At 43.3% G+C, this 13,996-nt stretch overlaps 1 protein-coding gene across 1 annotated transcript in view; it reads left to right on the forward strand.

Annotated features, from left to right (window-relative positions):
- Window positions 1-13,996, forward strand: part of SLC26A7 (solute carrier family 26 member 7) — a 139,205-nt gene that overhangs the window by 83,901 nt on the left and 41,308 nt on the right. Inside the window, exons 9-10 of the mRNA XM_032805277.2 lie at window positions 2,891-2,968; window positions 4,465-4,560. Of these exons, the coding sequence (XP_032661168.1) occupies window positions 2,891-2,968; window positions 4,465-4,560 (174 nt within the window). The remainder of the gene's footprint in view (window positions 1-2,890; window positions 2,969-4,464; window positions 4,561-13,996) is intronic.

Here is a 13,996-nt window from a genome sequence, read left to right on the forward strand (position 1 = left end):
ACCTGTTCCTGAGTTCTATTTCTCCGTCGCTGGCCCGTCTTTTCCTCTGCCTGGTTCTCCTAGTCACATGCTTCCACCTTCCACTTTCCTCACCCAGCAGCTCCTCAGAATTCTTTGGTCCTGCTTCCATCTGCTCGTCTGAGCTTATCCCCTGTGCCTCATTTTTTAATCAGTTACTAATACATGTGTGGACCTTCCCTTTTATCCAGCTATCTTCTAGGAGGTTGTAGAGGACCCTGAAGGCCTATATGGTTGAAGGGAAGTATAAAGAGAATGAAAAGATGATGTTTCCCATGGGGTTGATTGTGCTTGTCTGGTGGCATAACGATGCCAAAATCCATCAGTAAGTCACCTGCAGAGAGTTCCCTGGCATAGGGGAACTACCTGCTGGCACACCTCTGCCCTGGCAAGCCCTACTCCTCCCCCACAGGGTAGGAACAGTGAACTGTAGTTTTGCTTCGCTCTGCCAGTGGCATAGTGTAAAAGTACCGAGGAGCCACAGGCTCCGACTTTTCAAAGTGCTGGGGTGTTGGACCCCTGGCTCTGACCCAGGGCCTGAACACACTCCACACCTTTCCCCAAGGCCCCACCCTGTTCTTCACCCTCCCCGAGCATGCTGCGTCCCCACTCCTCCCACTTCTCTCCCATCTCCTGCATGCCACGAAACACCTGTTCGCCACAGGCAGGAGGCATGGGGAGAGAGGCGGAGACGCTGATCTATGGAGCCCACCAGCGGGTGGGAGGCACTGGGGGTGGGTGGGCAGTGAGCTAATGGGGGTTGCCAGTGGGTGGTCTGCACCCACCATTTTTCCCTGTGGGTGCTCCAGCCCTGGAACACCCACGGAGTCGGCACCTATGCGAGGAGCAGCTCTAAATTGCATCAGGCTCACAGTTGGCTCTCAGAATTAGTCAGCTGGACCTGGCTCCCTGACACCTTCCCAATCTCAGTCTCAGTAGAACTCTAGCATAGGAGAGAATGTGCCCCTGTAATTCTGTGATTTAGTTCTGGATCACATGCAAAGGCATATGGTCAGCTTTCAGGATAGACACTCCCAGGAGCTGGGTCTAGGAGTGGGGCTGCGGCTCCCAAGCGGAGGAGGCGCAGACAGGGGTAAGGGGCTGAGACTGGGGGTGGATTTGGGGCCATGGCCAGGGGCCAAGGCTGTGGGGAGGGCTGGGGGCAAGAGCTTAGTTGTGGGCAGGGCATGTTGGGGGGCCAGGAGCTGGGTTCCTGTCTGTGAGCAGAGCCATATCAGAGCTGGGGGCAGAACGGGGCTGGGTGGCGCTTTCTCCTCACCACCCCTGGGGGCTGGCCCTGGCCTTGCTGCTCCCTCCTGAACATTGCTACGTGCCACTCCTAGGGGGGCGTGTCCCACAGTCTGGGGACCACTGCTCTATTCCACCACCAGCTGGCTGTGCAGACTCTGTTGTTGCATGGACCTTACGCTATATGTACTCTTCTATCCTTTTCTATTCTATGCAGGCTTTTCTATCATGCTTATCACTGTAGTACCTGATCTGCTAGCTAGAGTGCCAGTTTCCAGTATGTGGCTTTCTCTAACCCCAATGCTATGACAGACTAAATTCCTTTACCTCTTTTCTTCTTCTGCCTCTTGGAAAGGTGCACTTCAGTTTGAATTTCCAGTTTCTTGGTCCATATAGGTGGGATGGCAAGCAGAGGGCTGAAGAATGTCACAAACAAATGTTGATGACAGAGCAGAGGCAGGGGGTGTTCTGAAAGCATAGAAGTCAGTGGATTTAGTTGTATGTCATGAGAGAGATGTAAGGGGCCCCACAAAGACTAGTACCAGCCCTATTTGAATCTATAATGGACTTCATGTTTTCCAAGAACCTCTACTTGGACTTAGTGGATCCTGAGCATTTTCCTCTTCATGATACCTTAATTTAGCAACAGCAAGAAGTGAGAATTGGATTCCAGGCTTGATAAATATTCCCTCAGGTGATATCAGCATCTGTCCTTTCCCTCTCTTTTCCCTGACATTTTATTTTTGGCTAAATCATCCCTTAAAGTGTGCACTGATAACTTTATTAAAGACACCCCCTAACAGTATCATAATAAAGCAAGCAGGCATATATTTATCACCAAAACCTGGAGAGGATTTGGTTGAGATCTAGAGTACATTTTGGGGTTTTATTCCTACTGCTAAACAGGATTATTCTGTTTTGTAATTTTCCACCAGATTAACACTGTGATAATACATACATTTGCCTAGATTCATGTTTCCTGCATAAACCATTAACTTTCTGATATTGGAGATTATGATTTACTGATGCATCAACCAAAGGTAAAATGTTTCAATGCTAATACAAGAATCTCTGTTGATACCTGATCATACAAGGGAAATGTTTTCTCATAATAAAGGAAGAAAAGACCTCCTCCTATTCAAAAACAACCAACAGATCTAGAGTTCTTCAAATATCACTGTTGCATTGTTCAGTGTAGGGATAAGTTGTTTTGAAATGACACAATATGAAGGGCATATTACCATAAATACAAGTACAGAATGGGCCTACATTGCTGCAGATCTCGTGAAATTACTGCACACACATGCACTATTACAGTAGCTGATTTTACAAGTGGTTTGTGCCTATGTATCTAACATCAAGTCAAGCCCATTGTTGATATTTGATCCAGATATTCGTGCATTTAGTGGCTAGAGGAAATCCACTGGAGGTGAAAATTTAAATGATCCACACATGGTTCTAATCCACAGATTTGATAGCCAAAATCTGTAGTCTGTTTCCTTTATCTTTTGTGTTTATAACGTTATGTTATTCTGACCATTTCTGGTAAACCCAGCATATTCAACTGACTTTTCATTGGCTATAAATATTGAATAACATTATTGTGCTTTCCCTGTTTGTTTAGGTGGCTTGCCTTATATCTTGTATTTTGATACTTGTGGTGATCTATGCAATAGGACCAATGCTATATTGGCTGCCCATGGTACAGTACTTGTTTTTATTTTTTAAAGTTTCATTGCACATTTCCAGACAAGATATACATGTATTTCATAGAAGATGGTTCTCCTTTTGAAATGAATACATAGCTCCCATAAACACCAGTGTTAATGGCATAATAGAAAGAGGAGAATACACCTCTGCAAGTCTTAAAATACCTAGATTACCCCCCAATTCCTTTGTGTTGGGAAAATTTTTCTTTTAACTTAATTTTGATCTGTAATTGGTCTAAAAATATCGGGCCAGATTCTAGCTCATGTAAATTGGCATAGCTCCACTGAAGTCAAAGTAGTTGCACAAGTTTCCTGCATAGAGAATGTTGTCTGTGATTTTACTTTACAAATAATTTTGTCCCACACTGAAGCTAGTAGCCAGTGATCTAACTTTTATTATAGAAAGTTATGAACTGTTTTTGTTTTGCTGCACATGGAATTATGGATAAATCTGCACTGAGATGTGGATAGACCAAATAGAGTGTTGCCATGTAAAATATCTAGCCATAAACTTTGTAAGTTAACACCAAATCACTAGTAGAAAAAGGCCAAAGCGACTAAAATTCAGATCCAAACTTCTCCAAAGTTTGAGGATGTTTATATTAGGGATTTGGGGTCAGCCATATCTTACTTTTACTATGCTTTATTGTTGATATATTGCCATAGGTGTGCAAGGTGCTTTCCACTTATGGGGTCCAGGCCTGAAATAGATTACTGTCTAATTACATAATCTGCAGTCTAAACCACTGGATAAGGGATGCACCATGTGGCTTTGTTTTTATCCTTTCCTGGTTTCCTTTATATGTGTGTGTGTGTGTAGCTTGTATTTTAACCTTTGCCTGTTTTCCTGTTTGTGGGTATTTTTTTAGCCTTTTGCTATTTTTCTTTTTTATTTAACCCTATCCTATTGCCCTTATTTTGAATCTTTCTTATTCCCCCTTTTCTACCTCCATATTTTGAGTCTATCCCTTCCTATTCCTGTTTTGATTCTGTCCTCCTTCTTCCTGCTCTGAGGCCCATAAATTGAAAAGACTAATGCAGGGTTGGCTTGGTACCTTTACTCTGCGCGCCAAATCTCTGGATTCTCCACTCCAGGACCCTTCTGCAGAAGGTGATGAGGAGTAGAATTGCTGCTCAATAGGGCAGGAATCATATCAGTGCCTGGAAGTTACTAGCTCCTTTGCTCCAGAGAACCTCACTAGGTAGCAATAGAATGTGGGCCTGCTGCTACTAAAACAGATAGGCCTGGTATTTCTCTCCAGAAATTCCTGTCTTCTTCAGTTCAGGGCCTCTCCTATATAGTCTGTTAGGGTGAGGAGAGTGGGTCTGGTGCCTTGCCTGTGCCCTTGATATCTGTACTCATTACGTTTTTGAAGCATTTCCTTTGGTATTTCTAGGATTAAGTTATATCAAGTACTAATTTCGGAAAAATGCCAATTTTGCTACCTAGCAATTCCCTAATAGCCTTTTCTTTTTGCTTCTTTTTCAGTGTGTTCTAGCAAGTATCATTGTTGTGGGTCTAAAGGGAATGCTAATGCAGTTCCGTGATTTAAAAAAATATTGGAATGTGGATAAAATAGACTGGGTAAGTGAAATGTAACCTAAGGATGTTTTCCAGACAGAGGCTTAAACACATGCTTGCTAAACAAAACCTTAATACTGCTTTAGGCTGAGAACTCATATGCCAGTGCAAGCCAGTTTTTTATATACTGCCAGATTATTTTCTCAATCACAAAATAGCAGCATTTGAAATTTTAATTGCCTTTATAAGAAACAGGAATGGAATTTTGGCAAATTATTAAGGATAAAGCATAATTTAAGACAAAAAAAGTTTGTGCAGTCAGACCTGGTTAATCAGAATGGATTTAGAATGTCCAATTTTGTATGTATACAAATCTCTTGGTTAGCTAGTCAGCAAAGTTTTGCTGGTATGGAATTGTAAAAAAATCTGGTATTCTAGCCTGGTACATGGAATGAAAACTATACAGGACATATAGAAATAAAAGTACAAAAGATGTGGAAATAGATATTGTGTGTTTCTAATGATGTTGCGTAGATCTTAATCCAGATGAAAATAGTATTAGAGATGGGTGCTGCTTTCCTGTTTGCAGAGTAAAACAGATTTTGTTTGGTCAAAACAAAACTGTCCATAGCAAGGAATGTGAAATGGAGCTAGGATGACCCAATGTCCCTATTTTATAGGGACTGTCCTGATATATGGGGCTTTTTCTTATATAGGTACCTATTACTCCCCACCCCTGTGCCGATTTTTTACTGCTGTTGGGTCACCCTAAATGGAGCAGATTGGTGAAACAAAAAGTAATGCAGCATCGTACTCTAATAGAAATCAGAACAGGACACTAGTATTCACAGCAAAGAACCCCTATCAAATATTCAAAGCAAATATGGCTGACATTCAGTCAGCTGGTTGTGGTGGTGATTTGTTGAGTGTTGGTCATGTTTCAGGAGGGCCAGTAGATTTCCCTCTCTGAGGGAGCCATTGAATATTCCTTACACGGCTCCATGTTATAGCTATTGGTTTGGACATCTCCTGAAACATCTTAAAGCCTGTTTGTGGTCACTGTACGTAATTCTGTTAAGGAGTGTTAATGGTTGCATCCTTCTGTTATGTTTATGGGAGGCATCTTAGATTCTTCTGGTCTCTTAGGGAAATAAGATCTCAGGTAGCATAGCAGAAGCTCTTCACAGGAATTGCATTAAAAATCTGAACTGATAACTTTTAGGGACAGTTCAGCTGGGTGATAATTTTCAGACTGTAACAGAGGAGGAGGAGGAGGATCGCTGGGTCTCATCCAGAGGTGTGGCGAAGTCCTGTATGAATTCTGTGTGCTGCAAGTGGTAGAGTTCTGGGCCTGTGTTGTACAATCTACATTCTAGTCTGTCCTTCACACACAGATGATACTGGTTGCCAGAGTTCCCACGTGATCTGTGTGGATGATGTGGAGAGAGATGTATTTCTGGACAAGTAAATTGATGTCAGTTGGTAGGAGACTATAACTATTCCATCAGCACATTATTCTAATGACTAGATGATGTTTTCTACCAGGATATTCTGGAAGCTCACCTGACTCATCATCTTTCAGAGGCAGACTAGCCTGGCTGATTCTTTTTCTCTTGTGGAAAGGTTAGAAAGCTTTGATATCTGTTCAGAAGTGAACATCAGACAAGGCTATGAACATGGTTATCACACCTAGGTTATCAACTAATGTTAAGATAAAATCAAGAGTGTATTCAGCTGTGTGAATATGCCTGGAATGTACCTTGGAGAATCTCAGGCTTACCATTTTGGACATGAGGACCTAAGCCATTGGGATGTGGATGTTGTCAACATAGATGTTGAAGTCTCCTAGGAGAATAATTTAGGTTATTCCAGTGCCAGGCTTGTCAGTAGTTCTGTTAGCTCCTAAAAGAACCAAGAAGGCTTTTGTATTGCATAGTAGAATTCCCATGCTGATTCCATCTCTGTATTCTTTTTGTTGAATATATTAGAACAATAATTCATCTTTGGCTAGCTGTATCATCCCCTCTGTTCAGTCTTTATAATGAAATGGTAAAGAATATTGCTCTAGATCAGGGGTTGGCAATCTTTCAGAAGTGGTGTGCCGAGTCTTCATTTATTCACTCTAATTTAAAGTTTTGCGTGCCAGTAATACATTTTAATGTTTTTAGATGGTCTCTTTCTATATGTCTATAATATATAACTAAACTATTGTTGTGTGTAAAGTAAATAAAGTTTTTAAAATGTTTAAGAAGCTTCATTTAAAATTAAATTAAAATGCAGAGCCCCCCTGACCGGTGGCCAGTTCCCAGGCAGTGTGAGTGCCACTGAAAATCAGCTTGTGTATCTGCCTTCGGCAGGTGTGCCATGGGTTGCCTATCCCTGCTCTAGATAATTCAGATTGAAATATTGTTTTCTTTTGTAAATAGAAGTGTTGATCTCGTATAACAGAACTGTTTGAGGAGACCTACCAAGACCAAGTAATATGAGTGACTAAAGTTAGTGCTGATTTTAGAATGTATTGGATCCCAGCAGCAACTGACAGTATATTGGAAATGAAAAAGGTCTATTGCCTAGGTTCTTAAGTGTTTTGAAGATGGGAACTATACTAAAAACATTTAGAAATAACTAGCAGCTGTCCTTTTGGAACAGATGTGAATAAAGAGCATTTAAAAGGGTGTGTCTCATGTAACGTAGAAGTCAAGATTGTTATGCTCATTGGTTTGGCAAATGCAGTGTCTGGAAACAGAATATTAGATATTATGTCAAATTATTATCTTTCTCTTTCATAAAAAGGGGAATTAAGAGGACCCTGAGGAATTAGTGACAGGTCAGACTAACTTTGTTACCTGGAAAGATACTAGAACAAATGACTAAACAATCAGTTTGCAATCACCTAGAAGATAATAGGGTTATAAGGTATAGCCAGCATGGATTTGTTGAAAACAAATCATGCCAAACCAACCTAATTTTCTTCGACAGTGTTACTGGGATAATGGATAAGGGGAAAGCAGTAGACATGATCTGTCTTGATCTTAGTAAGGCTTTTGATACAGTTCCACATGACATTCTCATACTTAAACTAGGGAAATGTGTTCTAGATGAAGTTACTATAACATAGGTGCACACCTGGTTGAAAGACTGTTCTCAAAGAGTAGCTATCAATGGTTCACTGTCAAACTAGGAGGACGTATCTAAGTGGGAACCCACAGAGGTCAGTCCTGGGTCCAGTACTATTCAATATTTTCATTAATGACTTGAATAATGGGGTGAAGCATATGCTTATAACATTTGCAAATGACACCAAGCTGGGAGGGGTTGCAGGCACTTCAGAGGACACGATTATAATTCAAAACAATCTTAACAAATTGGACAATTAGTCTGAAATCAACAAGATAAAAGTCAATAAAGACAAGTGCAAAGTACTACACCTATGAAGGAAAAACAAATGCTCAACTGAAAAACTGGCTAGGTGTAGAACCCCTGAAAAGGATTTGGGGAAGTGGATCACAGATTAAATCTGAGTCAACAATGTCATGCAGTTGTGAAAAAGCTAATATCATTCTGGGGTGTATTAATAAGGGTGTCATGTGTAAAACACGAGAGGTAATTGTCCCCCTGTACTCGCGCTGGTAAGGCCTCAGTTGGAATACTGTGTCCAGTTCTGGGCTCCACGTTTCAGGAAAGATGGAGACAAAGTGGAGAAAGTCCAGAGGAGAGCAGCAAAGATGATAAAAGGTTTAGAAAACATGACCTATGAGGAAAGGTGAATAAAACTGGGCATGCTTAGATTTGAGAAAAGAAGGCTGAGGGGGTTCTTCAAATATATTAAGGACTGTTGAGAATCAGTTGTTCTCCCTGCCCACTGAAGGTAGGAGAAGTAATGGGTTTATAATCTGTAGCAGCCTACCAGTCATAGGGAGGAAAGAAAAGGGGGATCACTTCTTCTGGCCTTCAAACACCACCCTCCCCCCCGCCACCTCTCCAAGCTCATCAGCAGCAGCAAGCTTCCTCCCCATAGACCAGGACCAACCAACTCAAAGTGGTATCAGACCCTGCCAGAACAACAGATGCAAAATCTGATGACATATTTCCACTGCTACAATGATCAGCACCCCTCACACACACCTTTCAAGATCCATGCATCTTGCACATGTCTATCACAACACGTGGTATACTTCAAACCACTGCACTAAATGCCCCAATAGCAATTATGTGGGTGAAACCAGATAATCACTATGCGCTTGAATGAACTCACACAGGAAAATGATAAAAGATAAAAACACCACATCACTTCTGGATGTACATTTGTCTCATTGTACATCTGGCCTATCAGTCCCAGTCTTCAAAAGAAACCTGCACAACATTTTCAAAAGATGAGCCTGGGAGCTTAAATTCATAACTTAGCTAGATACTAAAAATCAGGGATGGAACAGAAACACTGTATTTATGGCTTATTACAACAATCTGCTGCAACTCACTAATAATGCCCCCCTCCCCACCAGCTACTTCCCCTCTGCCCTTCCTTTCCTCCTTATGACTGGCGGGGTGTTAATGGGCCACTTCACCTTGAATGGTCCCTTGAAATACGTGTTAAGTAGTTAAGGTAAAAAATCTGTTCCACCTTGTATTTAGCAGTAACACTAAATTAGTTTCCCAGACCTGCAGAAGAGTTCTGTGTACGCTCAAAAGCTAGTCTCTCTCACCAGCAGAAGTTGGTCCAATAAAAGATATTACCTCACTATAGGTGACACATGGGGGGCATGCGGGGTCCCTCACCTCCTGATTTCTGCTCGCCCTGCGGGGGAGGAAGAGGGCTCTGTCCTTCTTCCGCCATGCCTGCCCCCTGGCACATTTGGCCCTGTCCCTGGCAGCCGAGCCTGGGCAGGGAATAGAAGGAAAGGGACAAGCTGCTTCTCACGCCAGCTGAGGGTGGCCACTACTGTGTGCAATGTGGCTACTGCCTATGAGAAGCCAGCTGGTGAGGCTGCAGCAGCCCACCCCCTCCATTCCCCGCCTGGGCCCAGCTGCCGGGGACGGGCCGAGCAAGCCAAAGTTGCACCCTGGCACATTTCCAGCTTGCTTGGCCCCTGTCCCTGGCAGCCAGGCCTGGGCAGTGAGTGAAGAGGGTGGGCCGCCACCATCTCCCCTGCTAGGCTGTCTCTCAGGTAGCTGCTACGCTATGCAGAGTCAGCGACCCGGAGTGGCCACCTTCAGTCGGCATGAAAAGTGGCTGAGTCCTGCTCCTCGCCAGGGCCCGGCTGCCATGGAGAGCAGCCAAGCAAGCTGGGAGGAGGAGAAGGCACAGTGAGAAAAGGTCAGAGCCCCCTACAGGTACCTCTGGTGGGGTGGGGAGAGCATGGGGGTCCTGGGCTGGGTGCAGGGCTGGGGGTTGCTGGGGAAGACACTGGGAGCAGGTTCCCTAGCTTCTGCTCAGCCAGAGGTAAGGGCATTGTCTGCACCCTGTTCCTCCCCTACTGAGCGAGCTCCATGGAGAGCTATGAGTTTTCCCAGGCTGGGTCTGGCCCCAGCTGGGTCCCAGAGGCACGTGCTTCCCGCTTCTATGACCCCAGCCCCACAGGAGCCGGCAGATTGGCTACCCTGGGCCAGGGAGATGGGGCTTGAAGTTTCTCCCAGAGACAACACGTGTCTCCCCCACCCCTTTTATTTTGTGCCCCCTAGTATCAGGAGGCACAAGACTGCTTTTCTCTCTAATATCCTGGAACCAACGTGGCTACAATAACACTGCATAAAACAATGGAAGATATCAAATTCTGCCATCTGAAATGAAAATTCCACAACATAAAGAAAAAGGAAGCAAAACTTAACAGTGACATCTACTTCCTGAGCAAATGCAAGAAACAAAACATCATCCCCAGAGGTCTCACCATCTATAACCCTCCGACCACTTCATACAACTCCAAATATTCTGAACAGCTCTCCAGATGGACTTCAGAAAAACTAAGGAACCACTTACTGCACTTCACATATTCTGGAAGGGACCACCTTGAACAAGAAATCATGACATGCTCCCACACACTGGAAGAAAAAAATCAGGGAAGTTACCTGAAAATGATACAAGAAATCCAAAAAACTATATATATAAAATAAATTCCATGACGAGAGCCATCCAAAACAAAAACAAAAAACTGAACCAACTACAACTACTCCACAAGCCACAGACACCAACTCCAGGAGGAATTATGGCACCAGTACCCATGACGTGGACATTACATAAAACCTAAACCTCATCAGTTTATCAATATTACCCCTAATTGGAGGTGAATTATCTGTACTCTCTAAGGGATTGAACATCTGCCCTACCACAGAACCTGATTCCATACTAGCATGTGGAAAACTAGGAGAATTCTTCCCCTGGCTCCACCTGAAAGAATTCTTTCACAACAATGATGACACCATTCACAAGTACCATGTCCCATCGACAATCATAAGAAAAAAAAATGAGGCTAACCGACAACACTCTGACACCACCACCTACATAAAGAACTCAAAGAAGACCCCTCAGTACAATTTACCCAGGAAGTTAAGAATATCATCAAATCCTTTTCTAAACAACTCCAAGAGAAACTGTACAAACTCATCTCCCAGGAATGCACTCCAGGAGCCTTCTGCATGCCTCCCAAGATACACAGACAAAGGAACCCATGCAGACCCATCATATCTGGCTGCAGCACTTTTACTGAAACAATATCGGGACTCATAGAAACCATCCTTAAACCACTAACCACGCAAAGGGAGAGGTTCCTCCAGGACACAACTGACTTCCTCCACAAACCCCGCAACATTAACAGCCTCCCTCAGAACACCATCCTTGTCCCCATGGATATCGCCTTCCTTTACACCAACATCCCTCACAATGTCGGCATAGCTGCCTACCTCAAATATTTACAACACAATTGACACCCCTCAGATATCCACCCCAAACACATGGGGGAACAGCCATGGATACTAGGATGGCTTCCCAATACACCAACCTCTTCATGGGCCACCTTGAAGAAGAATTTCTGGACAAATTTACCACTATACCAACGATATACCTGAGATACATTGATGATATTTTGATCCTCTGGACAGATGACTTAAACTCCCTCATAGATTTCAACCTCAACATCAAGAACCACTATCCATCCATTAAACTCTCACTGGAACACTCCCACACCAGTGTCAACTTCCCAAACACCATGGTTAGCTTCAACAGTGGAACATTATAGACATTTATATACAAGAAATGCATGGATCACCACATCTGCCTTCATAGATCCAGTAACCACCCCAAACACACCAAGAAATCTGTTATCTCCAGCCAGACACTCAGATACCACAGAATATGCTCTGAGAAGAAAGTATGAGATATACACCTTAACACACACAAACCTGCGTTCACCAAAAAAGGATACTCCACCAGAGAAGTAGATCAGAACATGAAACAGGCAACCTAAATACCCCTAGAGACCTTGCTTCAATACAGAAATAAAGCCTCTCCTACCGCCCGTTCCTAGATTTCACCTACCGTCCCACATTGGAACCCATACAGAGTGTCATCAAACAACTACAATACATATTCGATGTGGACTCGAAAGCTTGTCTGTCTCATCAGCAGAAGTTGGTCCAATAAACGATATTACCTCACCCATTTGCCTCTTAATTCTGGGAGCAGCACAGCTACAATGACACTGCATACATGGAATGTGTTGTTGTTAAGGTTTGAAGAATGCTGTGATTAAATTATAAGCCTCTGATATCTCTCTCAAAGTGGCTCGCCAAAGACATCTTTGAGGTTTCTGTGTCTTCTTTGTTGAACTCTGCAACAATCCAGAAATTAGAATGTCCAGCAGAGTATCAACAAAATTGCTTTTCTAAAAGTCTGGGTGCTACTCAGACTAACAAAGTACTGACTCATGGCCAACATAAACCTTGGAAAGGATGACTGACATGTGAGAAGATGATTGCTTTGGCTCATCCACTCCAGCTTTGTGTGTCTCTTGTTACAACTAAGATGAAGAATATCATTCTGTCAAAGGAGAGTTTTAAGTGCGCTCACCAGCTTTCCTAAAATCAAATACTTTTGTTCCTTCCACTGTCTTTTAGATTGCACTAGCTCTAACGTTCTCAGTAGCAGGAGGCTTTGGTGTCAGTTTGTATATTGGCGTCCTATCAGATAGATAGTCTGGCAAAAAGATTCAGAGACTCCACAGACATCACTAGTGGAGAAAGGCATTTAAAGTATCTTAATTATTTATTACCTTAGTGCCCGGAAGCCCCAGTCAGGGTTGGACCCCACTGCACTTGGTTCTGTACTAACAGAGAAGAAGATATTGGTCCCTTTGAAGACCTGGGGTTTACAGTGGATGAGAAGCTGGATATGAGTCAGCAGTGTACTCTTGTTGTCAAGAAGGCTAATGGCATATTGTGCTGCATTAGTAGGAGCATTGCCAGCAGATCAAGGGAAGTGATTATTCCCCTCTATTTGGCACTGATGAGGCCACATCTGGAGTATTGTGTCCAGTTTTGGGCCCCCCACTACAGAAAGGATATGAACAAATTGGAGAGAGTCCAGTGGAGGGCAATGAAAATGATCAGGGGGCTGGGGCACATAACTTACGAGGAGAGGCTGAGGGAACTGGGTTTGTTTAGTCTGCAGAAGAGAAGAGTAAGGGGGGCCTTCAACTATCTGAAGGGGGGTTCCAAAGAGGGTGGAGCTCAGCTGTTCTCAGTTGTGGCAGATGACAGAACAAGGATCAAATGGTCTCAAGTTGCAGTGCGGAAGGTCTAGGTTGGATATTAGGAAATATTTCACTAGGAGGGTGGTGAAGCACAGGAATAGGTTACCTAGGGAGATGGTGGAATCTCCATCCTTAGAGGATTTTAAGGCCCGGCTTGACAAAGCCTTGGCTGGGATGATTTAGTTGGTGTTGGTCCTGCTTTGAGCAGGGGGTTGGACTAGATGACCTCTTGAGGTCTCTTCCAATCCTAATATTCTTTGATTCTACGAGCCTGACAGTTGTTGAGGGGGGTACACATACTAATGTAGCATTAGGATCCAGCATTTAAATGAGACCTGCATCATCTGGGTAATAAAAATCAATTGTGCCCATAGTTCTCAACAGTGTTTGGTTTTGTATCCCCGAGCATAGACATTGTATGGATTGGCTGATTTTTCTCCTTCGCTTTTACTTTGGCCTCTGCCCTTGAATCTAAAGCATTCTCTCCACTGAGCATGTGCAGAACAGGCAGTATCAGTGTGTTTCCGTACACTGTCCCACCAGTCATGTTATAAAGGAACCATTTGTCGCAGAATGAGATTGTACTCTCAATTCCATTTCCCTTACACCCTGCTAATACTTTTTATAAGAAGCTGAAAGCTTATTTTGCTTCCATTTGTCCAGCAAATGTTTAGATTAGTGAGGGTCTCAGTGATGTCCAGAGCTGAAATACAAATTTCTGGACAAAACTACAGGTTTAAAGGCTTTGAATGAACAAA

The sequence above is a fragment of the Chelonoidis abingdonii genome, chromosome 2 (assembly GCF_003597395.2).
Source record: "Chelonoidis abingdonii isolate Lonesome George chromosome 2, CheloAbing_2.0, whole genome shotgun sequence".
Lineage (NCBI taxonomy): Eukaryota > Metazoa > Chordata > Testudines > Testudinidae > Chelonoidis > Chelonoidis abingdonii.